Source organism: Abramis brama (genome assembly GCF_963993115.1).
Source record: "Abramis brama genome assembly, chromosome: 2".
Classification (NCBI taxonomy): Eukaryota; Metazoa; Chordata; class Actinopteri; order Cypriniformes; family Leuciscidae; genus Abramis; species Abramis brama.
Genome location: NC_139964.1, coordinates 7,307,530 through 7,328,798, shown reverse-complemented (window position 1 = coordinate 7,328,798; position 21,269 = coordinate 7,307,530). Strand labels below are relative to the sequence as shown.

Genomic DNA, 21,269 nt, shown 5'->3' with positions numbered 1-21,269 from the left:
TCTCTTTTTCTCAATGACCTGCTATCGTCTTGCTCATGTGTCAAGGAGGATGGTAATGAAGACCTGTAGAAATGTGTAGAGATTTTATACATTCAGAGACTCAACGCACTAGACTAGGTTATCACGTATAACCCCAATCCTCATGCTGATTCTGCCTGCACTCATAGTTACAGATACAACAGGGACACACATCACTGTACGTTTTGTCCACAGAGGTCTAAAATATAATTGTGTTGTCTCTTGCCATATGAATTTAAGATCAGTTTTATAATGCTATGTTTTGCTTTGTAGTGACAAGAGTAATTTTGTAATCAATTTTTTTTTATTTTATCAATGACACATCCCACATAGCAACATTTTGATGTCCCAGATCCGGCCCACATCTGGCACACGTGGAAAGATGATCTGGCCCACATGCAGCGTGGAATGATGGCACTTGGGCGGCTCACTCCTGTTTGCCAGATCTGGGCCACAAGCAGGCCATAGCAATGCCACATGTCAGCCAAGAGCAAAGAAATAAACCACAACTGGACCTTATCTGAGCCACAAAATCTGTGTATATTAAATAAGAAGTCATCTCAGCCTTAATAAGCCTGTTAACAAGCAGAATCACTGAAGAAAAGAAGTTAAGTCACCATAACAGTGATTAGTGTTCCCATTAGTTGGGTTCTTAACTCTTATTATATATTTTGTCTTTTTTGGCCGCTGTGACAGTGTGTTTGTCAAACACATTTGCAGCAGCAAAGAAAGCTAAAGTGAAACGAGGTCTGGTGATGATGGTTACCTGTTGATGGCTTTATAATCATCATATAATAGACTGATTCATTGATGTCTTTTGAATCTAACAATTGTGTTGTGCCATTAATATATTCACATCACAAACCCTGTTTAACTGCAGCATGAGATCCAGCAATATTACAACAATCAGTTAGACGATTTTAACAACCATGAGCTCAAAAAACTTAACCTACGCTGACACACACAGATATCAACAATCAAACAGGAGTGAGCCACCCAAGGGCCGTCATTCCACGCTGTATGTGGGTGTGGTAGATTTTTCCTAAACCTATTTCGTGCCTGACCTAAGTCTACATTCGACATTAAGTATATCTGGGTCTCGTCAACAATCGACGTCCCTGAACGTCTACTGTCGACGTTTAGTATATCTGGGCCTCGTCTACAATCGACTCCCCGTATCTCTCACTTGTTCTCCTAACTATCTTGCTGCGCAGCATTAATGCCAGACAGACTTCAGCAAATGTCCTTTAAATGCTTTAATCACGGCCGGGAGATCTCAGGGCAGTTCTCCAGAGAATCTCACCCAAAAAGAAGAATACATCAGGTTTTATAAGATAAAGACAGACACATCAAAAATAAGATCAGCATGACTATCATGTCACCTTCTAACAATATGATTGGTTCAACTGGTAAAGCAAGCTTTTTTTTATATTGGCATCAGCAAAAATATCTCAAATCCTCAAAAAACATTGTAAAGGGTTAAGAGTTCAGTTGATTACTCATTATTTCATGACATATTACAGACAAAGAACAGAACGTTTTGGTACATTGTCCAAAGTTTGTCACAGGGTTAGACCTAGGAGGGGAAGTAAGATTTAGTTTGTTATACTGTTAGATCTAGAAGGGGTTGGGGGGGTAAAATGTTTTTGTTTTAGTCTCAGAGAAGAATTATATGTCAATAATTCAGCTGGTTGGGGGTGGGGGTGGGGGTGGGGGTGGGTTGGGGGGTTAAAATGTTTTTGTTTTAGTCTCAGAGAAGAATTATATGTCAATAATTCAGCTGCCTAGGGGAGTCCAAAATGTTCTGTACACCAGATCTGAAAGCACTTCTCAGCCTCTTCCAAAAACAACTTCTCCATCTTATCTTCAGCTGTCTGATCAGCAGTTCTTCTGTAATAAACTCTGACAAGCTCTTCATTAAACTTCTTTGGCAGGAAACTGGACAACTGTCAACACAAGACAAATATCACTCTCAATGAGTTTTATAAAGATATTTGATCATGTTGTAATATTAATTATACTGAGCCCAACACTACAAAGTTCAAGTCCCTGTCCAATTGGTTTACCAAAAGAACACTATAAAGGAATGAATGGCACTCATTTCAAATAAATTCTGCAATGATCTGGAATAAAACAGTTTGAGTGTCATGAGTACCTGATAATATTTAATGGTTGAAGCTTGGTTGGGATTCCTCTTGCTGTAGAAATAGATGGATTCAATGGGGTTTTTGTCCTTCATGCCGTGATCCAGATCAACCACCTGAGTAAGAGATGAAATGATTTGTTTGTGAAGATATGAAGGCAGATGTGAGGGATGAATAAACTAAACAGTTGAGTTTTTATTTCAGAGCAAAACCTGCATCTTAATCACTTTCCATCTACACAGTAAAAACCCCAGTGTTAAATCAACACTGCTCAGAGCACATATCCACTCTACAGAGTGTTAAAATTAACACTGAAGCAGTGTTGAAGTTAATGAGATAATTAAGTTAACACTGAAGCAGTGTTGAAGTTAATGAGATAATTAAGTGATTAATTAAGTGATTGGCCATTAGTGGTGACACCTGATGTTAATAAGCAGAATCATTGACGGAAAGAGAAACAACAATAACAGAAAAAAGAGAAACACAAGAACTACTGACTTCGAGTCATTACACATTGTTGCACTTATTATTACCAGTTTGACTTTATTTCTGTCATACATCGACAAAAGTTCTTGAGATTCAACAGAAGTTTAGACGGTAATGTTTTATGGAAGTTTTCTTTTCAAGTTACCATTATGGTGGTCAGTGTTTTCTTTAGTTGGGCTCTTGACTCTTTTCATTTTGTTAATATTCGTTTTTCTCTGACTGTTCCATCATTGTGTTTATAAAGCACATTTGTTACTGCAAGAGAAAACATGACCTGCTCACAATATGATGATAAACTACATTATCATCATGTAGTGACCTGATTCACTGATGTCATTCAGAGTCTAAATCTTTGACTATATTCTTGATGTCTTGTTTTATTGGTGATTGTAGCTCTGAGATTCTACAGTTTGAGATCCAACAGCAATATGAAAACTTTTGAAAATACTTTGTGCAAAGAAGTTATTGTGTTAAAACACACAGACATCAAGAATCAGCATACGAATCTCAACAATGGTGACAATAAACAAACTAGTGACAAACAGATAAACTCTGAACATCACAAAACAAGCTACTAAAGTCAGAACAAAACAATAGCAAAATAAAAGCAAACAATGAAAATTACCGGACAGTTCAGCTGCATAATTTATTCATGCTGCAATGCATGATGTCAGCCATTGATGCGTTCTGATTGGTGGCTCCCATCATGCACTGCAACATTAAGCATTTGTTTGATTGTCACCATTGTTGAGATTCATATGTAGATTCTTGATGTCTGTGTGTGATTTTAAAACTTTCAGATCATTAAAATATTGCTGGAAGTAACTAATGTAGTGAAAAATTAATAAAACATGTGGATAATCAGTTTATAATGATGGGTGCCATCATTGAATCAGGTCACTAGTAATTTCATCATCAAATCATAACCAGGGCTGCATTTCCAAAAGCATCTTAAGCCTTACTTGATTGCAGACCAACTGCAACAAATGGTCTGTACGATCAAATTAGGCTTGCAATGCTTTCAGGAAACACAGCCCAAAGTCACAGTTTCTCTTGCCACAACACATATGCTCTATAAACACAGAGTTGGAGCAGCCAGAAAAATACTAACGTTAAAAAGGAAAGGGTCAAGAGCCCAACTAAAGCAAACACTGACCACCATAATGGTGACATGAAACGAAACATTCCATAAAACATTACCATCTAAACTTCTGTTAAATCTAAATAAGACCGTGTGTAGATGTATGACAGAAATAAAGTCAAACTGGTAAAATAATAAGTGCAATAATGGCTCGAAGTCAGTAGTTCTTGTGTTTCTCTTTCCTTCAGTGAGTCTGCTTGTTATCATCACTAATGGCCAATCATCACTTAATTAATCACTTAATTATCTCATTAACTTCAACACTGCTTCAGTGTTAACTTAATTACCTCATTAACTTCAACACTGCTTCAGTGTTAACTTAATTATCTCATTAACTTCAACACTGCTTCAGTGTTAACTTAATTATCTCATTAACTTCAACACTGTTTCAGTGTTAATTTTAACACTCTGTAGAGTGGGACCATATGTGCTCTGAGCAGTGTTGATTTAACACCTGGGTTTTTGATGTGTAGTTTAAGCACTGAATAACTACATAACTTACATAAACTGGTAATTCTTCAGCGTTCAGAGAAACAGTCGGGTCAGTGGGTTTGTACTTCTGCACTGCAGCTTTCCATGTTTCTGTCAGCTGTTCCTGAATTTTCAGATTTGAAAGGGTTAATCAAGTGCTGTACAGTAAATACTGTCTGGATTAAGTTGTGTAGTCATTAAATATGGGCAATATCAGTCACTAAACCAATGTATTTTTCTTTTCTGACCTTTGACTTGTTTTTCTCAGTCAGACGAGCTTCTCCCACAAACTTTGGAAGTTTTCTCCAGACGATCTTTTCCAGGATGTTTCTGGATTTCTTTAGATTATCAGCATTGGAGGACGAGATCTGCTCAAAGATCTCATCTGACAGAAGATTCATTATTTTAGCTAAAATAGTGTAAAAGTATTAACAAATTACTTTCTTCAGACCATTATATAATTTTCCTTACAGTTAAAAATGGAGAATGATGAAAATATTATGGTTAATTTATCTGAAGTGCAGTCTATTTGAAATGATTTGTTTCAGTCCTTTTGAGTATAAATTCCCAAAACCAGACGTGCCACTCATATTTTAGCAGCAGACTCACTCAGAGAAAAGTGGTTACATGTTTTAGATTTCAGATGACCTGTGAGTTTGCTGTATTCCTCTGCTGTCTTTATGGCTTCAGAAATCTTCAGCATATCTTCAGGTTTCCCTTCATGAAGATCACGATCAGCTAGTACGAGCGCTTCTGCAAACCTAACACATAGAAAAACATACAAGTTAGTGTACAAAGCAAAATCCCTAGTGTTAAATTAACACTGCTCAGAATTTATATAATCGAACCTCAGAGTGTTATAAGTAACACTGAAGCAGTGTTAAAGTTAATGAGATAATTATCTGATTAATTGAGTGATGATTGAGCATTATTGAAGAAATCTGATGTTAACAAGCAGAATCACTGAAGGAGGATCGTCCATTAGTTTTGTGCATTTTGTTGCTAGTAATTTGTTTTTGTTTAGTGCGCGTTGTGCTTTGATTTAGTAATTTGTTTGGGAGAGCTTGAGGGGCACATGAGAGTGAGTGTAGCTCATTCCTTTGAATGGTGGTTTTCTGTGCATCTTGATTGGTGGTTAGGGGGAGATCCCGTGACGTCATTGTCCTTATATGGTTAGTTGCTCTGGGAGACATGCCTGAGTTTGATTAGTTTTGATTAGTTGTAATTTGTTTGCTGGCGTACTCAAGCGGGAGTGCTTGGGCGTGTGTTTTGGCAGTAGTTGCTGTGTTTGGAGACGTGTGAAGGTAAGTGACCGTTTGCTAATGTGCACTTGTAAGTTTTGGGCGTTTTTCCATGTAGGTGTAGCAGCGTTTCCCAATAGGGGGTTCGCTGCACTATTGTTTTAGTATGGAGGTACGGAGGGGAAACGCTGTCCTTGGGCTGTGGTTGAAAGCCTGTGTGTACTGATAAATTTGTCACTTAAGCTTCTTGTCTCTATTGGTGAATTTGTTAGCCATGGATGAAGTGGTGGAAGATTTTATTGAATCGCCACATGAATGTGGATTAGATATTTGTACTAAGAAACAATTGATCAGGATTGCAGAGTTGATATAATGTTGATATAGGGGATGTCCGAAAGACAAAGGATTATGTTAAAGGTAATTTGAAAGTGAAATTGTTGGAAAATGGTGTCTTGATGCCGGGTAAAGTTGACACTTTGGTTGAATCTTCTCTGTTGGGAAGAGTAAGTCCAGTTGGTTTATCGTTTGAGCAGCAGAAAGAGTTGCTTTTGTTACGTGTCAAAGCTGAGCAGGAGAAAGAGCAGGCGATGGAAAGAATGAGGCAGGATTTGGAGCGGGAGAAGTTAGATGTGGAGAGTCAAAGACTGGCGCTGATCAGAGAAGGTAAGCTGGAGGGCGAGGCACTCCGGGCTGATCGCCCCCTGGTGGCACAGGTAAGCATGAAGCAAGATGACTTGAGTGATTTGAGATTAGTTCCCTAGTTTAATGAGGAAGACCCAGAGACATTTTTCTCCTTGTTCGAGTGTCTGGCAGAGGATCGAGGTTGGTCTGACTCCACGCGTATGTTAATGTTACAGTGTGTGTTAACGCCCTTTATGGCCCTTGGCCTTTTTCTGGTCGTTCTCCTGCCCCTCCTCTGGGAAGATGGTGTTTAAATATGAGCTTCTCTGCTGCATTGATCTCTCTCTCTCCCTGCTCTGGTCTGGTGGCTAAAGGCTCGAACGCTGCTCTGTTGTGGCCTGTCCGGGTTCACGCCTCGCTCGGGACGCCAGGACTTTACACAGATGCACATTTAAGTTTACGTTTATGTCTTTTATTTTTACACTCAACACTTGCACCCACACACACAACACATCCATGCACCTGCCCTACACTACTGACACTGACATCCACACTCCATATTTGGTTCTGTTGTTTAAATTTGTGTTAGATACACAATAATCTTATGTTTTGCACTGTTTGTTTGTGGCATGGTCTCCTATCTATTCTTATGACCCTGAGTCAGTCATAACACTTACAAAAAAAAAAAACATAACTGGCGTTACGCATGAAATTGTAACTAACTGTATAACACATAAACATAACACATTTGACACACATATAACACATTAGAACTGTGAGAGGCGTTACACTTTCTTCGCAAGTTGAATACGGAAGGTGTTTGCATCAGAGCAGCCCTGATGAAGGAGCATGAGAACAGACTATGCCCCATTGTTTCTGTTTAAGGACATTAACATAAAGAGAGTGCCGCTACTCACAGAAAAAGAAAGACACATGCCTGGGGTGTGGGCATGTGTGCGGTTCTCACAATAGACAGACTTGACAATAAGCCTCTTGTGCTCTTGATAAACACGTATAACATTGACAAAGCTCCGGTAAGATGTCAACGACTACTAATGCACCTGATGAGATTTAATGTCAAAGCCGTGCATGTTCCAGGCAAACAGTTGACACATCAGTTGACACATCAGGGCGAGTCTGAAACAAAGGACAACATCAATGTGTTTGTACAGGCAGTACTGTCTACTAAGCATGTAAGTGAAGACAAGTTAAGTGCCACAAGGAAAGCCACGCAAGAAGATTCAGTCTGATCTTCAGTCAGTTTGTAAGTACATTCACCAAGGCCCAGTCAGATGTCTCAACTGTCCACAGGTTTCACACTGTCAGAGCTCATCTCTCTGAAGTTGATGGACTTTTGTTGTATGAGGACAGAATAGTGATTCCAGGATTCACAGAGAAAAGAGGTGTTACGTCAGCTTCACACACGCCATCAAGGTCTCACTAAATGCAGGGAAAGAGCTTACATGTCGGTATGGTGGCCTGGTATTGGCAAAGACATCACAAAAATAGTCAAGACGTGTGAGTTTTGCCAAGTCAACAAGCCCACACAAAAGAGAGAGCCTGGTTACATCTCTTCCCAGCGGTCCATGGCAAAAGATTGCGGGTGACATCTGTGAACTAAATGACAAGAAATACCTAATAGTCGTGGACTATTATTGTTGTGATATTAAGATTGCACAAGTACAGGCCATCACAAGCCAGTAGGTAATTATACATTTGAAAAACATGTTTGTTTGTTGGGGGATCCCATATGAACTTGTGATAGACAATGCTACTCAGTTCACTTCCACTGCATGTGCAGAGTTTAAGGGTGTATTCACAGCAGGAAAGTCTGCAAGTTCACTTGTTTTGGTCCAGACCAAATACAGTGTTGATTTTTTTTTTTCGTGTGGTTCGCTTTCACACTGCCCTTTTTGCAAATGAACCAACATTTGTAAACAAAAACACACGTGTGCTAAGGTCATCCATTCACTGAACAGAAATTTGAACCGTACCAGAGTTTGTTTGGAACTGGACCGATACCATCTCTTGAATGGTACAAGACAGGTCTCGAACCAAAAAAGACAGGTGTGAATACACTTTAAAATGACATACAAATTCACTCACACTACTTCCAGTCCTAACTATACGCAGGCTAATGGTGCCGCTGAAAGAAGCGTTGCTATTAGAAAGTGGATGCTCAGATAGTCTGATCCACAGCTAGCTCTTATGAGCTAACGTTCAACACCTGCTACCTAGTCCAATTGACTATGAAAAAGTCAGAAGGAAGGATAAACAAACCAAGCAGCCATACCAGTACTTCTATAACCGACACTACTCAGCACGCAGTTTACCTGACTTAAATCGAGGACAAAGCGTGAAAGTTAAGTTGAATGGAGAAAAAGCTCCTGAACCCAGGTCATACATTTTACAAACAAAGGAAGGTCTCTCGTCGGAACCGGAGACACATCCAGAGTGTTCCTGAGACACCAGAAACACCTGACAGATAGATTGTACATAGAAACAGTGAATTAACTGATAGACCCTCTCTTGAGACGGATTTAGCCACAAACTCTATGAATGGGTCTAATACCTCAACTTTCATCACACAACACCCACGTACACTTACCTGCAAAAGAACCCTTGCTGGTAGAGAATTAACACAGACTGCAAAGATTAATGAATTCTATAACGTAAACGTAAAGAAGAAGAAGAAGAAGAAGAAGAAGAAGAAGAAGAAGAAGAAGAAGAAGAAGAAGAAGAAGAAGAAGAAGAAGAAGAAGAAGAATGATACTTAATAATATTAAGTAGAACTTTAAAAAGGGGAGATGTAGTGATCTGTATACACATGAGTTTGTGATTGACTGTTAGCTGCAGGGTCCAGGGTTGCTGGGCAATAGAGTCGGTCATAGAGATGACAATGAGTTTATTCTGCTGCTGCGTATATTAAATAAAACAAAGAGACTAAGTCCACCAAACTGTCTTCTCAATATGCCATATTTCCCTGTAGCCCAAGACTGGTTGCCCACTGAAGCTGGGCTGAGCCTGGTTAGTACCTGGATGGGAGACCTCCTGAGAAAACCAGGTTGCTGCTGGAAGAGGTGTTAGTGAGGCCAGCAGGGGGCGCTCACCCTGTGGTCTGTGTGGGTTCTAATGACCTAGTGATGGGGATGCTATATTGTCAAAGAGCACCGTCCTTCGGATGAGACGTTAAACCGAGGTCCTGACTCTCTTTGGTCATTAAATGTCCTTCGAAAAAGAGTAGTGGTGTAACCCCGGCGTCCTGGCCAAATTTACCCCTTGGTCTCTGTCCATCATGGCCTCCTAATCATCCCCATATACTGCTTGGTTTCATCACTGTCTCCTCTCCACCAATAAGCTGGTGTGTGGTGGGCGTTCTGGCGCAATATGTCCGTCGCATCATCCAGGTGGTGTTGCACATTGGTGGTGGTTGAGGAGATTCCCTCAAAAAGCACTTTGAGTACCCAGAAAAGTGCTATATAAATGTAACAAATTATTATTATTATTATCATGACAGAATAAAATAACTATAAATCCGTAGCTTGCAAATGGCTCAAGAGTTTTTTGTATTTATTTTGTATGTCTCTCTGTGATGATATCTAGGTGCAAGAGTCTCTATGTGTTGGGATTTATCTGACCTCCGTGATGTGAGACAGCTAGCAGAAGGTGGGTTTAGCCAGTCTGTCTGCTTCCTGAACTGGGTCCCAGTTAGTCAATGTTCAACTCTAAGACTATGTGCCATTTTACTAAATCAGCCCAATCACGCAGAGGCATGACATAGCGTTATTTCCCTCGAAAGGGAAATGTCATTTTTATTAAAGTTTTGAAGAAAAAAAAAGGAATTTATGAAAAAATAAAACTGATTTCATAGGGCCCAATAAATGCAATATTCAAAAACAAAGGCCCAAAAAGGTCTAATGCTGAATTTGTGTAATGTCATCTAAAAAAGAACAAGCATAAGCAAAGGATGATAAATTGTGTACAGCAGGACAAATTTACTAGCCTGGAAATCCAGACCCAAATCCGAAAGATTAAGGGTCTGGCATTGAGTAATGAAACTCGAGGGGTGGCACCAAGCATGCATTTGAAAATATCACTGCACGCCATTGGATAACACTACGACCAATCACAACAAGCCCCATACACTTAGCTACCAGCGGAGCTAACTGGTAGATTAGACTTTTGACGTATCCGGTCGGCAAAAAAGCAAAAACGTCCTTCTTGCAAAGGAACGATTCGAGCGCCGTCTTCTGTTCCGCTTTTAGATAAAAAGCCAAGTCTAACTCATTCATTGTAGTGGCCAAAGCCGTTTCAAACAACTGGTGTTCATCCATAGCCATCTTGCAATGTTTACTAATGACTTGGACGTCACAGCGCTGTCGTCATCTCGCCTCTGTCCCGCCTATATCAGATAACCCGATGTGATTGATGCAGCTCGGATACAAGGGCATAGTTAATGAGCATCATTATTACTCAATGCCAGAGTGACTCGCTGAGCAAATTCACCATGTGCTCTCGCGAGAAATCTGAATTTCCAGGGAACATATTCACTGCTAACAGAGAGACTCACATCTCTTCAATGATGTTGCAGATCTTGTGCTGATAGGCCTGGCGATGGAGAGTGTATCGAGTGCGAAACATGTCATAAACATTATCTGCCTCCTGTTAGACATACAAACACCAGAGTCACAGATCCAGTTCCCATAATGCAGTGTTCACATTCAACAGCTTTTCATTTTTTAATTTGGTCACTTTTTTAGATTTGTCCAAAGAAACAAACTGCCACATTTTAAACAGATAGCTGAACAAAAAAAGATATTATGAAAATAAATAATAAAATGTAAATTTTTGGGTAGTATCATGTACCTTGTCTCTGAAGCAGATGTGATTTCTCCCATTTATTTTACACACTCGAGCGAACTTCAGCAGACGCTGATGGTCAAAACTGTTACGAATGCCGAGGTGATGACAGTCTCTGAGAAATAAGTAATAAAAAAAATACAATACAATGATAAATATTAAACGTCAGCTTGGCTCTGTTTGCAATAGTTCTCAGTTGCCTTTATTTTAAACTGACATACTACGACCTACAAGAGGTCACAAATACTTATATTTGTGACTTTATGTGTTCTTTTGTTGCCATGAGCCAATCAAACTGCCTAATAATATGTACCGTGCAAAATAGTCCCATTTGTCCACATCAATGCCGTTCTGTTTGTTTGCCACAATCTCATACAGGAAGGATTTGTCTTCAGCTCTGCCCTCGTATGTCCACTGAAGAGAAAAGCAAAGGCTGTTTCACTTCAACATTTTCCACTATGTTTAAGTTACTCATTTTTATTAACACAGATAGAATAACAGCACGTACTTCAGCAACTGAATCTTTTGCCCCTTCGATTAACTCTTTAATGAAGGTGACGTCTTTATCATCCAGTCCGTGCTCTTTCAACACATTCTCATTCTCAGTCTTCAAACTTTTCACAATGTCATCAAACATCAGCACTGACATCTGCTCATGCTGCAGTAAAGACACAAAGACAGATGAAATCATAAATACATATATTACAGAAACCAACGGCACTGAGTGTGTGTGAGCAATGTGTTCATTCTCACCTTCCACTTCTCAGGGATGTCATCATACAAGCCTAAGAATAAGAAGCAGGTCTCAGATGGTTTGTAAGTCATATTTTGCACATAACTAAACTCTTTCAGGTTCATTTACCAGACATGCACACATAAAAGTTTTTCCCCAATGTCATAAATGAGAAATGTGCATGTCCACAGATCTTTCTTATTAGATCTCATTTCACACTGAAACTTACCTCTTATTTGTTTAATCTTTTTGGCTTTAGGAATAACCAGACCATCAAATACATGGGAAAATGGACCATGACCTAAAAAAAAATTATAATTAAAATTAATAAAGACAAAAATTTAATTTATTACACCGTTTAAATATGTTTCTCTTGCATGTGATTTTTAATCTACTTAGAAATCCATTTTTAAAATAACTTTTTCCTCACAAATAAATACACAAAGTAATGAACAATACTTTTAGAAAATGTTTAAAATGAACACAATCATGAGATGAAGATTTCATTATAAAAGTTGCAGGTGTTTTATATATCCATAAGCATCAGTGCTCACCCAAGTCATGACACAGTCCAGCGATCTGAACACACAGGAAATCCTGTCTGGTGATTTTGAGCTCTGGCTGATTGTCATGAAGAGTCTTGACCAGACAACCTGCTAAATACGCCACTCTAACACACACACACACACACACACACACGCAAACACACACACACACACACACACACACACACACACACACACACACACACACACACACACACACACACACACACACACACACACACACACACAACACCACTTGTGGTCAACACATGACCAAAAACACAATCTAGCAACTTTTTCAAAGATGTTAATTGCTTTACTTGCATGCCATGTGACCGTTACCAACATCAGAGAACCATGAACGTGCGAATGTATAGTCAAATGATTAAAATATTATAATTAATCTATACAATTTTAATTATCAAATTATCAATGATCAAAATATAATTATTTAAAGATAATATAAAATATGATATTAAATTTAATGTATTATTAAAGGAAAATCCTGAGGTCGTCCGTTGGTCTTCGGTACTCGACTGCGCAGTCATGAGAGTCTATTAATGCCGCAGTTCACATCTCTCGCCCAGAAAAACACACAAGTTGTGAGAAATCATGATTAATAAATATGAGACATGGAATAGAATCCATGTACCTTCTTCAACTGAGGGGAATATATCCGTTGTGTTCATCGCAACAAGACGTTATCATGTTCACATCTGTTAACTATCATTCTGACTGTCAGACAAATGGAGATATCCAGAGATATTCAACTCGGTGAAGAAAGTAGTTTCCAGGCATTGCATTTAATGTCATGTATTTATTAATCTTGATTTATAACAAATTGTGTTTTTCTGGATGAGACGGCGTGAACTGTGGTGCTAATAGAGTCTCATGAACAATGGCCAAGGTAAGGATTTTTGTTAAATAATACATTAAATTTCATATATTAACCCCAGAACACTTGGAATGGGATTATTCTGTGATACTTTTGTTTTTTTTGTTTTTAAAAAAAAGCTTGATTCTGGTTACTATTCACTGCCATTATATGAGCACGAGTGGGACATTTTTAAAAAAGATTCTCCTTTTGTGGTCCATAAAAGAAAGAAGATCAAATGGCATTAGAACAACACCAACGTTGGTGATAATGTATGACTTAATTTTCATTGTAGGGTGAATTAATATGTTTTTATATCTCTTTATATCTTACCCAAGAGAGTGTTCGAAGCGATTGTGAGAAGCTCCCGGATACACCAGATATGTTCCTCCGAGTTGTTTGATGTGACGGAGTCTCTGAAACTGAGGTGTATCTGTGATCTTCACCAGCAGGGGGTGCAGCGCAATGTGACCATGAATGGGGTCGTTGAAGATCTACAATGGCAAGAATAGATAAGTAAAGCACAGATTTAAGCAATTTCTCTATGAAAGATGCCTTCTGTTATCCAAGAAATCTAAAGTACATTCATGCTTATGTCCACGGAGTAGGAGAATATTTTACACATGGACATTATGTGAGGCGATGTGGAAGATATTAGGGGCTTTCGCACCAGAGGAACCTTTTCATAGTTCCTAGAATTATTGGCGGAAGATGCCGTTTTTTGGCATGTTTGCACCACAGGAACTAGGAATGATTTTAGTTCTAGGAACTCTTTATGAGTCAGGGTCAATGTCAGAGAGTCAGTGAACAACATGGCGGAATACAACAATATTTAGCAGTGATATTGTCAGGCTTTTATATTTATATCCACCCCCTGCTTCTATAACTAAATTCCTAGAACTACCCGGTGTGAAAGCCCATAATTACAATCCACATTTAATACATATCGGCAGCACTGCTAAAAACATATATGTTCCTTCAGGGAAGTGAGAAGTGAAATGACATAAACAGAAATGTTATATGAGTAGTTTGCTTACCTTCATTTGTTCTTTTGAGAAGTCTAAGGAGTATTTCTTCAAGATATCTTGCAATTCATCATTGATAATCTCCCATAACTGTTGTTTCTCAGGCTCTGGAAAAGCATGACTTTTTATGATCTCAGTGTAAAATATATGTTTTAAATAATTTTGTTTGCTGGTTTGTAAATGCAAGAAAACATTTCAGCAATGCATTTACACTGAAATGTGTAGAAAAATTACACATATTATGAGTAGCACTCTAGTTTACACATTTTTGGTCAATATAAAATAATACTGTGTTGGAAGAATTCAGTTGTTTTACATATAGTTATGTGCAGTTTTAAAATGAACACATCCTGTGTATTTGTCCACAGAATCCAACACAATCTGTGTAACCACGAACACCCACAATGTGCTAATATTACACATTTACACATCTTTGTGTTAATCTTATAGGCCTAGTGGAGACCAGGCGCATGTATAAAACGTTACATAGATTTTATCCTAGAAGTTTTCAGATTTATAAAACCATGCAAATGTCAGAACCGGCACAAAATTCAATTTATAAAATCCAGTCAGCGGAAGATTGTGTGTACATGCATCTCACAGCAAAATCCCCAGAGTTAAATTAACATTTGGTCCCACTCTAAAGAGTAACTCTGAATCAGAGTTAGAGTTAATGAGATAATTCAGTGATTAATTAAGTGATGATTGAGAATTAGTGATAAACACCCGTTGATAACAAGCAGAATCACTGAAACAACAAGAACAGAAAAAAAAAGAGAAACACAAGAACTACAACTGACTTCAGACACAGTCTAAGATGAAATCAACTGAAGATAAAATACATTAAATCTGTGAAGATCTCAGTAGAGGAGGATTAAACAACTCCACAAACAGCATTACCAGCTTCACTTGTTACTAACCAGATTGACTTTATTTCAGTTATACGTCTATAGAAGATCTTTTTGAGAATTAACATTAATTCATTTAGGTGTTGATATTTTATTTTATGGTGATCAGTATTTCTTTTAGTTGTACAGTTAGACTCTTGGCTTTTGATGTGAGTTTGTGGTCTTTGTAACAGTGTTCACCAAAACACATACTTTGTTAAAAAGAAAGCCAGAAACAAATATGATCAGTTGATATAGTTTTCAGCATCATAAAGTACAATAAGTCAGTGTACGCTTGGTGCGCACATATTTATGCCTAGTTTTTTTTTTTTTTTAACCTGGGGCCTGTACCATGATTGTAGTTGAACAAACTCAGGGTTACAGGATTAGTTTTGAGTTGACAAAACCAAACCAATCCAACCCAACCAGGTTTTGTTGGTACCATGATGCTGATCATGAACTTTCTCTGTCAGCTCAGTCAACTTTCTCGCGAGAGAAGCAACGTGATTCACTTCTCTCTTCTGCAGAATATGAGATAAAAAAAAAAAAAAAAAAGAATTTAAACAAATTTACACAGCAAGAAGAAAATAGCTGTCTGTGAAACACGACAACTAAAATAAAAAATATTGCTTTATCAGTGCAAGTAAAAGTTGTGAAGTTAGTTTATACAGTTGAAAGTATAGAGAGAATTGAACATATAAACTCACATGTACTCTAGTCATTTTTTAGCTTTATCTATTGATTCTAAAGTGTGTTTATATTACCTTTATATATTTATTCCTTTAAACTGTGTTCAATAATACTTGATAAACTAAAATAGTACATGTGTGATCGATTAATAATTACGTAAATAATATCTAAATCATACAACATTATTATTCTAAATAAGCATTACTAAAAGCTAGACGATTTTGTCTTTAAAAATTATTTGCTATGTAGTGACTTTGAATTTGGAGTAGAAATAGGTGGAGTGACTTTATCGCATCAGACATGTGTCACTTTGTTCACAGCTGATTGGTCCAATTTCTGTTTGAGGTCTCTTACCTGGAACATAACCTGCCACGGACCAGGTTAGCCGTGGAGCGTAAGTTACTATGGCGATGGACACAGCTAAAAGCCAAACCACTTTCATGGTGCCTAAAACCCAGGGATGGTGCAAACTAAACTGAAACATACCTGGCTAGGCACCTAAATCGGCTTCATGGTACAGGCCCCTGATATGTGCGTGGAAAATTGTGTATGCACATTTCTATGCCCATATTGTGGGCATTTATACATCAGTTTAAACATCAGGCCCCAGTCCTCCAAGACGAAAACAAGACCATTCAAGAGTGAGTTAATTAGATAATTAATTAATTGAGTGGTGATTGTGCATTGTGCATTGGTGATGAAAAGCTGCTGTTAAGGTAACCCACGAGAGGGTCAGCACACCTCGTCTGGAGCGATTGGTATGGTCCCTTTTGGAGGATGTGAGGAAGATGCCGCCGATGTCACTGGCGGCATCTGATGCAGAGAGCTGGTCATGCTCCTTGGAGGACCCCAGCTCGTTTCAACCTAGAGAGCCCGGTGCCCTGCAGGACCACCTCAGCCCTAGGTCTACTCCGCAGTGGGACTGGCGGGCTCAGCACTTCATACTATGGTGGTCCTCCAAGTTTTCCAAGCCAAACTCCTCCGGGCCATGGATGAGTTCGGCCTAGATCCAGCTTCCTTTAAAGAGCTGCGCAGCACAACTGACCTGGCCCTGTTCTCTACAAAGACGACATCCCAGGCGATCGGCAGGTCAATGGCTAGTTTGGTGGTGCTTGAGGTAGGACCACCCTCGAAGAAGTCTTGCATTTGCCTTCCAACCCCCCATTCAGTTCTTGGCATTGGAGGCACTGTTCCAACTGTAAAAGCTGGGCCCATCCCACACCCATTGTACACGCCCCAGTAAACTACAACTGTGATAGTGGACCCACTGGCTATAAAGAGCACTTCTCCTCTTCGCAACAACACTGTTGTCAGTTCCTTGTCTGTGCAGCAAACTGCTGTCCGAAAGACTCAGACCCCTTTCCACCCCCTGCTTCAGCCGCGGGAAGCCATCCCGGGCATGTCAGGCTGGATTCTGCAGACTATAAAACAGGGATAATTGCTTCAGGGGTGTGGTTCACACTTCAGTTCAGGATAAAGACGCTCATCTTCTCCGCTCCAAAGTGCAGTGCCTGCTGACGAAGGGCGCCGTCAAACTGTCCCACCAGAGAACAACAAGTCAGGCTTTTTCAGCCGCTATTTCCTCATTCCAAAGTAAGATGGTGGGATCAGGCCCATCCTCGACCTTAGGCTCCTGAATCGCGCATTAATGAGGCGGCCATTCAGGATGTTGACTTTGAAGCAGATGCTCTCACAGATTTGCCCAGGAGACTCTTGCCCAAGGTTCTTATCGGTGGATCTGAAAGTTGCTATCATATCCAGATAGTCTCTCATCACAGACCATTCCTGAGATTCGCATTCGAGGAGGTGGCTTACAAGTAAACAGTCCTCCCATATGGGCTGTCTCTGACTCCACACACTTTTATCAAGTGCATGGACACGGTTCTCTCCCCTCTGAGACAGGCGGGAATCTGCGTCATGAACTACCTCGACGGCTGGCTAGTGTAAGCCCGGTCTGAGCACAGGCTCTGTGCTCACAGGTCGCTGCTCCTCAGTCACCTGGAGATTATTGGGCTCAGAATCTACTCCGCCAATAGTTTCCCCCCAGCAGATGAATTGCCTTCCTGGGGGCAGTTATCGACTCGAACCAGATGCGGGCCTGGCTCAAGACGGAAAGCTCGCTAAGTATTCAGCGGTGAGTAGTGTCTTTCAAAGTAGGTGCTTTCCTTCCCCTCAAAGCTTCCCAGAGCTTGCTGGGCCTGATGGCAGCCACCTCCTCCGTGGTACCATTGGGCCTGCTGCACTTGTGACCCCTGCAATGCTAGATAAAAGCCTGAGTTCTGTCCAACACTTGCCATCAGGGACATTTGCACCAGAAGGTGGATTGTCGTTGTGTCACTGCTGTGGCGCATTGGAAGGACCCTCGCCTATATCAGACAGGCGTTCAATTGTTCAGTTGGCTCCTGGTCCAGCCTGGTGCAACACCTGCATATCAACTGCCTCAAAATTATGGTAGTTTTCTTGGCCCTCAAAAACTTCCTGCCAGCTCAAGAAGGGCACCATGTCCTCATTTGTTTGGACAACTTGACAATGGTGGCCTTGGCAAATCACCAGGGTGGCCTCAGGTCATGATCTCTTTACAAAATAGTGAGACACCTCCTCCTGTGGGCACAGTGTGCCCTGGGTTCTCTGAGGGTTGTGCACGTGCCAGGCAGGCTGAACCAAGGCCTGGGCCAGAGTGTCTCCAGGAAAATGGAGACTCCACCCCCGAACGGTTCAGATAACCTGGGAGATCTTTGGGAGGACAGAGGTTTCTTCGCCTCAGAAGCCAACCATTTTTCTCTAGGGAACAGGATGCGCTGGCCCAAGGCTCACCTGTACGCCCAATCTCTCTGCTTCCTCAGGTCATCAGACGTAGCAGAGAGACCAGATCCTCAGCCCTCCTGGTGGCTCCACTCTGGTGAAACCAATCGTGGTTGACAGCTCTGTGGCTGATTCCGCTGAGGAGAGACCTTCTCTTTCAGTCGAGAGGGTCCCTTTGGCATCCCCAACCTGAGTTGCGGAGCCTACATCTGTGGTACCTCGACAGGAGCCTTGGCAGCTCCCTGTAAGTGTAGCCAACACTATAGTGGAGGCCAGAGTGCCATCTACAAGACGCCATAAGTGCTAACTTACTTTGCCCAGTCCGGGCCCTCAGGACTTATGTGGAGCACTCTAGCCAGTGTCGGCAGTCAGAGTAGTTCTTTGTGTGCTTCGGAGCCGCTCTAAAGGGCTGCCAGTTACGAAGCAGAGATTGTCATGCTGGATAGTTGATGCTATAGCCCTGGCCTTGGTGTGCTCTGAAGTGTGCTCTGAATGCCTCATTGGAGTGAGGGCCCACTCCACTAGGGGGATGGACTCCTCCTAGGCTTGGTCCAGCAGAGTCTCCATTGGGGATATTTGTTCGGCAGCCGGCTGGTCTTTGCCATCTACCTTTGCTAGGTTTAATAACTTGGACGTCCCTGCCCTTCAGGCATGGATCTTGTCCGCTTGACTGTCTTGCGCCCCTAATAGTGGTCCGGACCGTTTCTGCTGAGGCTCCAACTTCATAGCCTGAGCCTCGCTAGTTAGCCAATGCTTCCTAAGGCCCCTCCTAGTGGCACACTATGTCAGAAATAGAATGGGACATCAGTTTACCATCAGGAATGTCATGTCGTGCCACATCCAGTGTAGACAATATCCCTTATAAATCCATTTAAATGCTTTTGTCACGTCATGCCCTTCATGTCTGGTAGGGCATGCTGTAAGTTTGTTTTAGTTGTTTTGTTTCTGCTCATTCTCTTCTCTTTTTTCTGTTCTGGTTCCTCTTTCCTTCAGTGATTCTGCTTGTTCAAAGCAGCTGTTCATCACTAATGCTCAATCATCACTTACATATTCAATTATCGCATTAGCTTCCGTCTTAAATGGTCTTTGTCTTGATCTTGGAGGATTTGATCTTGACTACTCTTCTGGTTAACATTCCTGACAAATTGTGTGAATGTGAATGTGTAAAAATTAAAATAAAAAAATGTAATTGTCCCAAAACTCACACATTGATGTGTAAGAATTTAACACAGTTTGAATCAGTTTTAACACATCCTTTCTAAGAGTGTATAGTGGACTTTCCAGAAATGTGCAGCTTATATTTGTGTTCATTTTAGCACTAATATTAATATTTCCATACAGAATATGAGCTGTAAAGTTTTGTAATTCAATATTTTAATGGTGGGACTAACTTTAGGAAAGTAGTTCAAGCAGATGAAGTTCTGGTTATGCCCTTCTGACGTAATTCCTGTAGGCGGAACAGCTTCCTTTCTATCCTTGTTAAATCTATTGCATTCACTGGCAGGTCAAGTCAATTTGCGCTCCAAAGAAACACATAACATTATTTGAATGTACTAACTAAAGCCTTAGACTTGAACAATAATGTCGTACTGAACTTTGTTTGTTTTTTACGATTTTTACTAGTTTGTAAATCGGATGTAACAGTTGGATATTATTCTAAATACAAATATGGAAGCAGGAGATAGACAAAAAGATAGACTGATTATATATACACATTATCATATGAAACTGAGTTGTGTATATGAACTGCAAAATTAAATCAAATCACATATGTCTTCCCTTACCTTCACTTTCTTTAAAAGATTTTTTTAGATCCTGAAGACTTTTCCGGTGATCAGAGAGAGTTTTTTTGTTTTTTTCAGATCGAAGCATCTTTTTTGTTTTTGGTCTTCTTTTTGTGGGTTGTTAATAAATTAGATGAAGAAGCAATAAAGATCTGTAGAACTGCATACAGATTTTATAGATCCGGCAACTTAACTCGCTGGATTACATGATGAGGAAAGTCATTGTCACTAAACTATGAGGGTGTGTCTCAGACAAACATTGAACTGTAGTGAAGGGGAATGAGTCAGATCAGAGCGACTGCTGCTGGAAACACATTCAGGTAGTGCAATCACACAATATTTGCTGTATAGTTCTTGTATATATATTTGTCTTAACTGCCTTTGGTATTGGAGCCTGTTAAGCAAATATATACAAATGTAATGCAAATATTATTTGATAAAATGTGAATGTTAAAGGGATAGGTCATTCAAAAATTTACATCTCCTTTATTCTGTGGAAAAAAAATATATATTTTGAGAAATGTCTGTTTTTTTTGTTTTGTTTTAAATGGGGTCCAGTGTTGTTGAACGAACATTCCTCAAAATATCTTCTTCTGAGTCAAAAAAAAAAAGACATGACAGCAGTAATACAATAGTTATATAACACTGTGATAATGACTTTTCCACTACACCTAAGCATTTATAGATCCAAGTACTTCTGATAAAAATTGTGCTTGTAACAGATTTGCTGGGTTCATGGTTGGTGTTGTTTTTTCATGTTTAATATATTTCCTTTTAAATTATTGTTCCTCGTTCATGTCAGGTGTATCTTGTTAGTAGATGTGACAGGTGATGTCCTGAAAAACAAAAGACACACTAACACCCATCTAAAATAAACCTGAGCAGGTTCAAACTGTAAGGTGTGTAAATGTTCACATAGATAAAATAATTGTGTGTTTGACTTTAAT

The 21,269-nt window shown here is 39.9% G+C and overlaps 2 protein-coding genes across 3 annotated transcripts in view; one reads left to right on the top strand and one right to left on the bottom strand.

Moving 5' to 3' along the window:
- Window positions 1-21,269, top strand: part of LOC311077566 (uncharacterized protein) — a 578,304-nt gene that overhangs the window by 295,082 nt on the left and 261,953 nt on the right. The gene's annotated exons all lie outside the window — the stretch shown is intronic.
- On the bottom strand, window positions 1,261-20,543 carry LOC311074847 (deoxynucleoside triphosphate triphosphohydrolase SAMHD1-like). Of its 2 annotated transcripts, none has more exons than XM_084101761.1 (15): window positions 20,323-20,543; window positions 14,172-14,266; window positions 13,468-13,628; window positions 12,270-12,385; window positions 11,945-12,016; window positions 11,736-11,767; window positions 11,491-11,640; window positions 11,296-11,396; window positions 10,989-11,097; window positions 10,693-10,784; window positions 4,909-5,021; window positions 4,509-4,669; window positions 4,292-4,384; window positions 2,174-2,278; window positions 1,261-1,964 (listed from the first exon to the last, which is right to left on the bottom strand). In XM_084101761.1, exons 1-15 carry the CDS (start codon window positions 20,408-20,410, stop codon window positions 1,803-1,805), a joined length of 1,650 nt encoding a protein of 549 aa, XP_083957887.1. In that variant the 5' UTR covers window positions 20,411-20,543; the 3' UTR covers window positions 1,261-1,802. The 2 variants fall into 2 exon arrangements, with proteins under 2 accessions (XP_083957887.1, XP_083957888.1); XM_084101762.1 differs by having other exon boundaries at window positions 4,509-4,645; window positions 20,323-20,468.

What these genes read in the sequence shown, in the direction of transcription:
- LOC311074847 (XM_084101761.1), bottom strand. Translation starts at nt 20,410, where the DNA reads ATGCTTCGATCTGAAAAAAACAAAAAAACTCTCTCTGATCACCGGAAA. An exon ending in AAAGATTAAACAAATAAGAG is followed by an intron (nt 11,768 to 11,944) that starts GTAAGTTTCAGT and finishes TCTTATTCTTAG; the next exon opens with GCTTGTATGATGACATCCCT. An exon ending in CAAAAGATTCAGTTGCTGAA is followed by an intron (nt 11,397 to 11,490) that starts GTACGTGCTGTT and finishes TTTTCTCTTCAG; the next exon opens with TGGACATACGAGGGCAGAGC.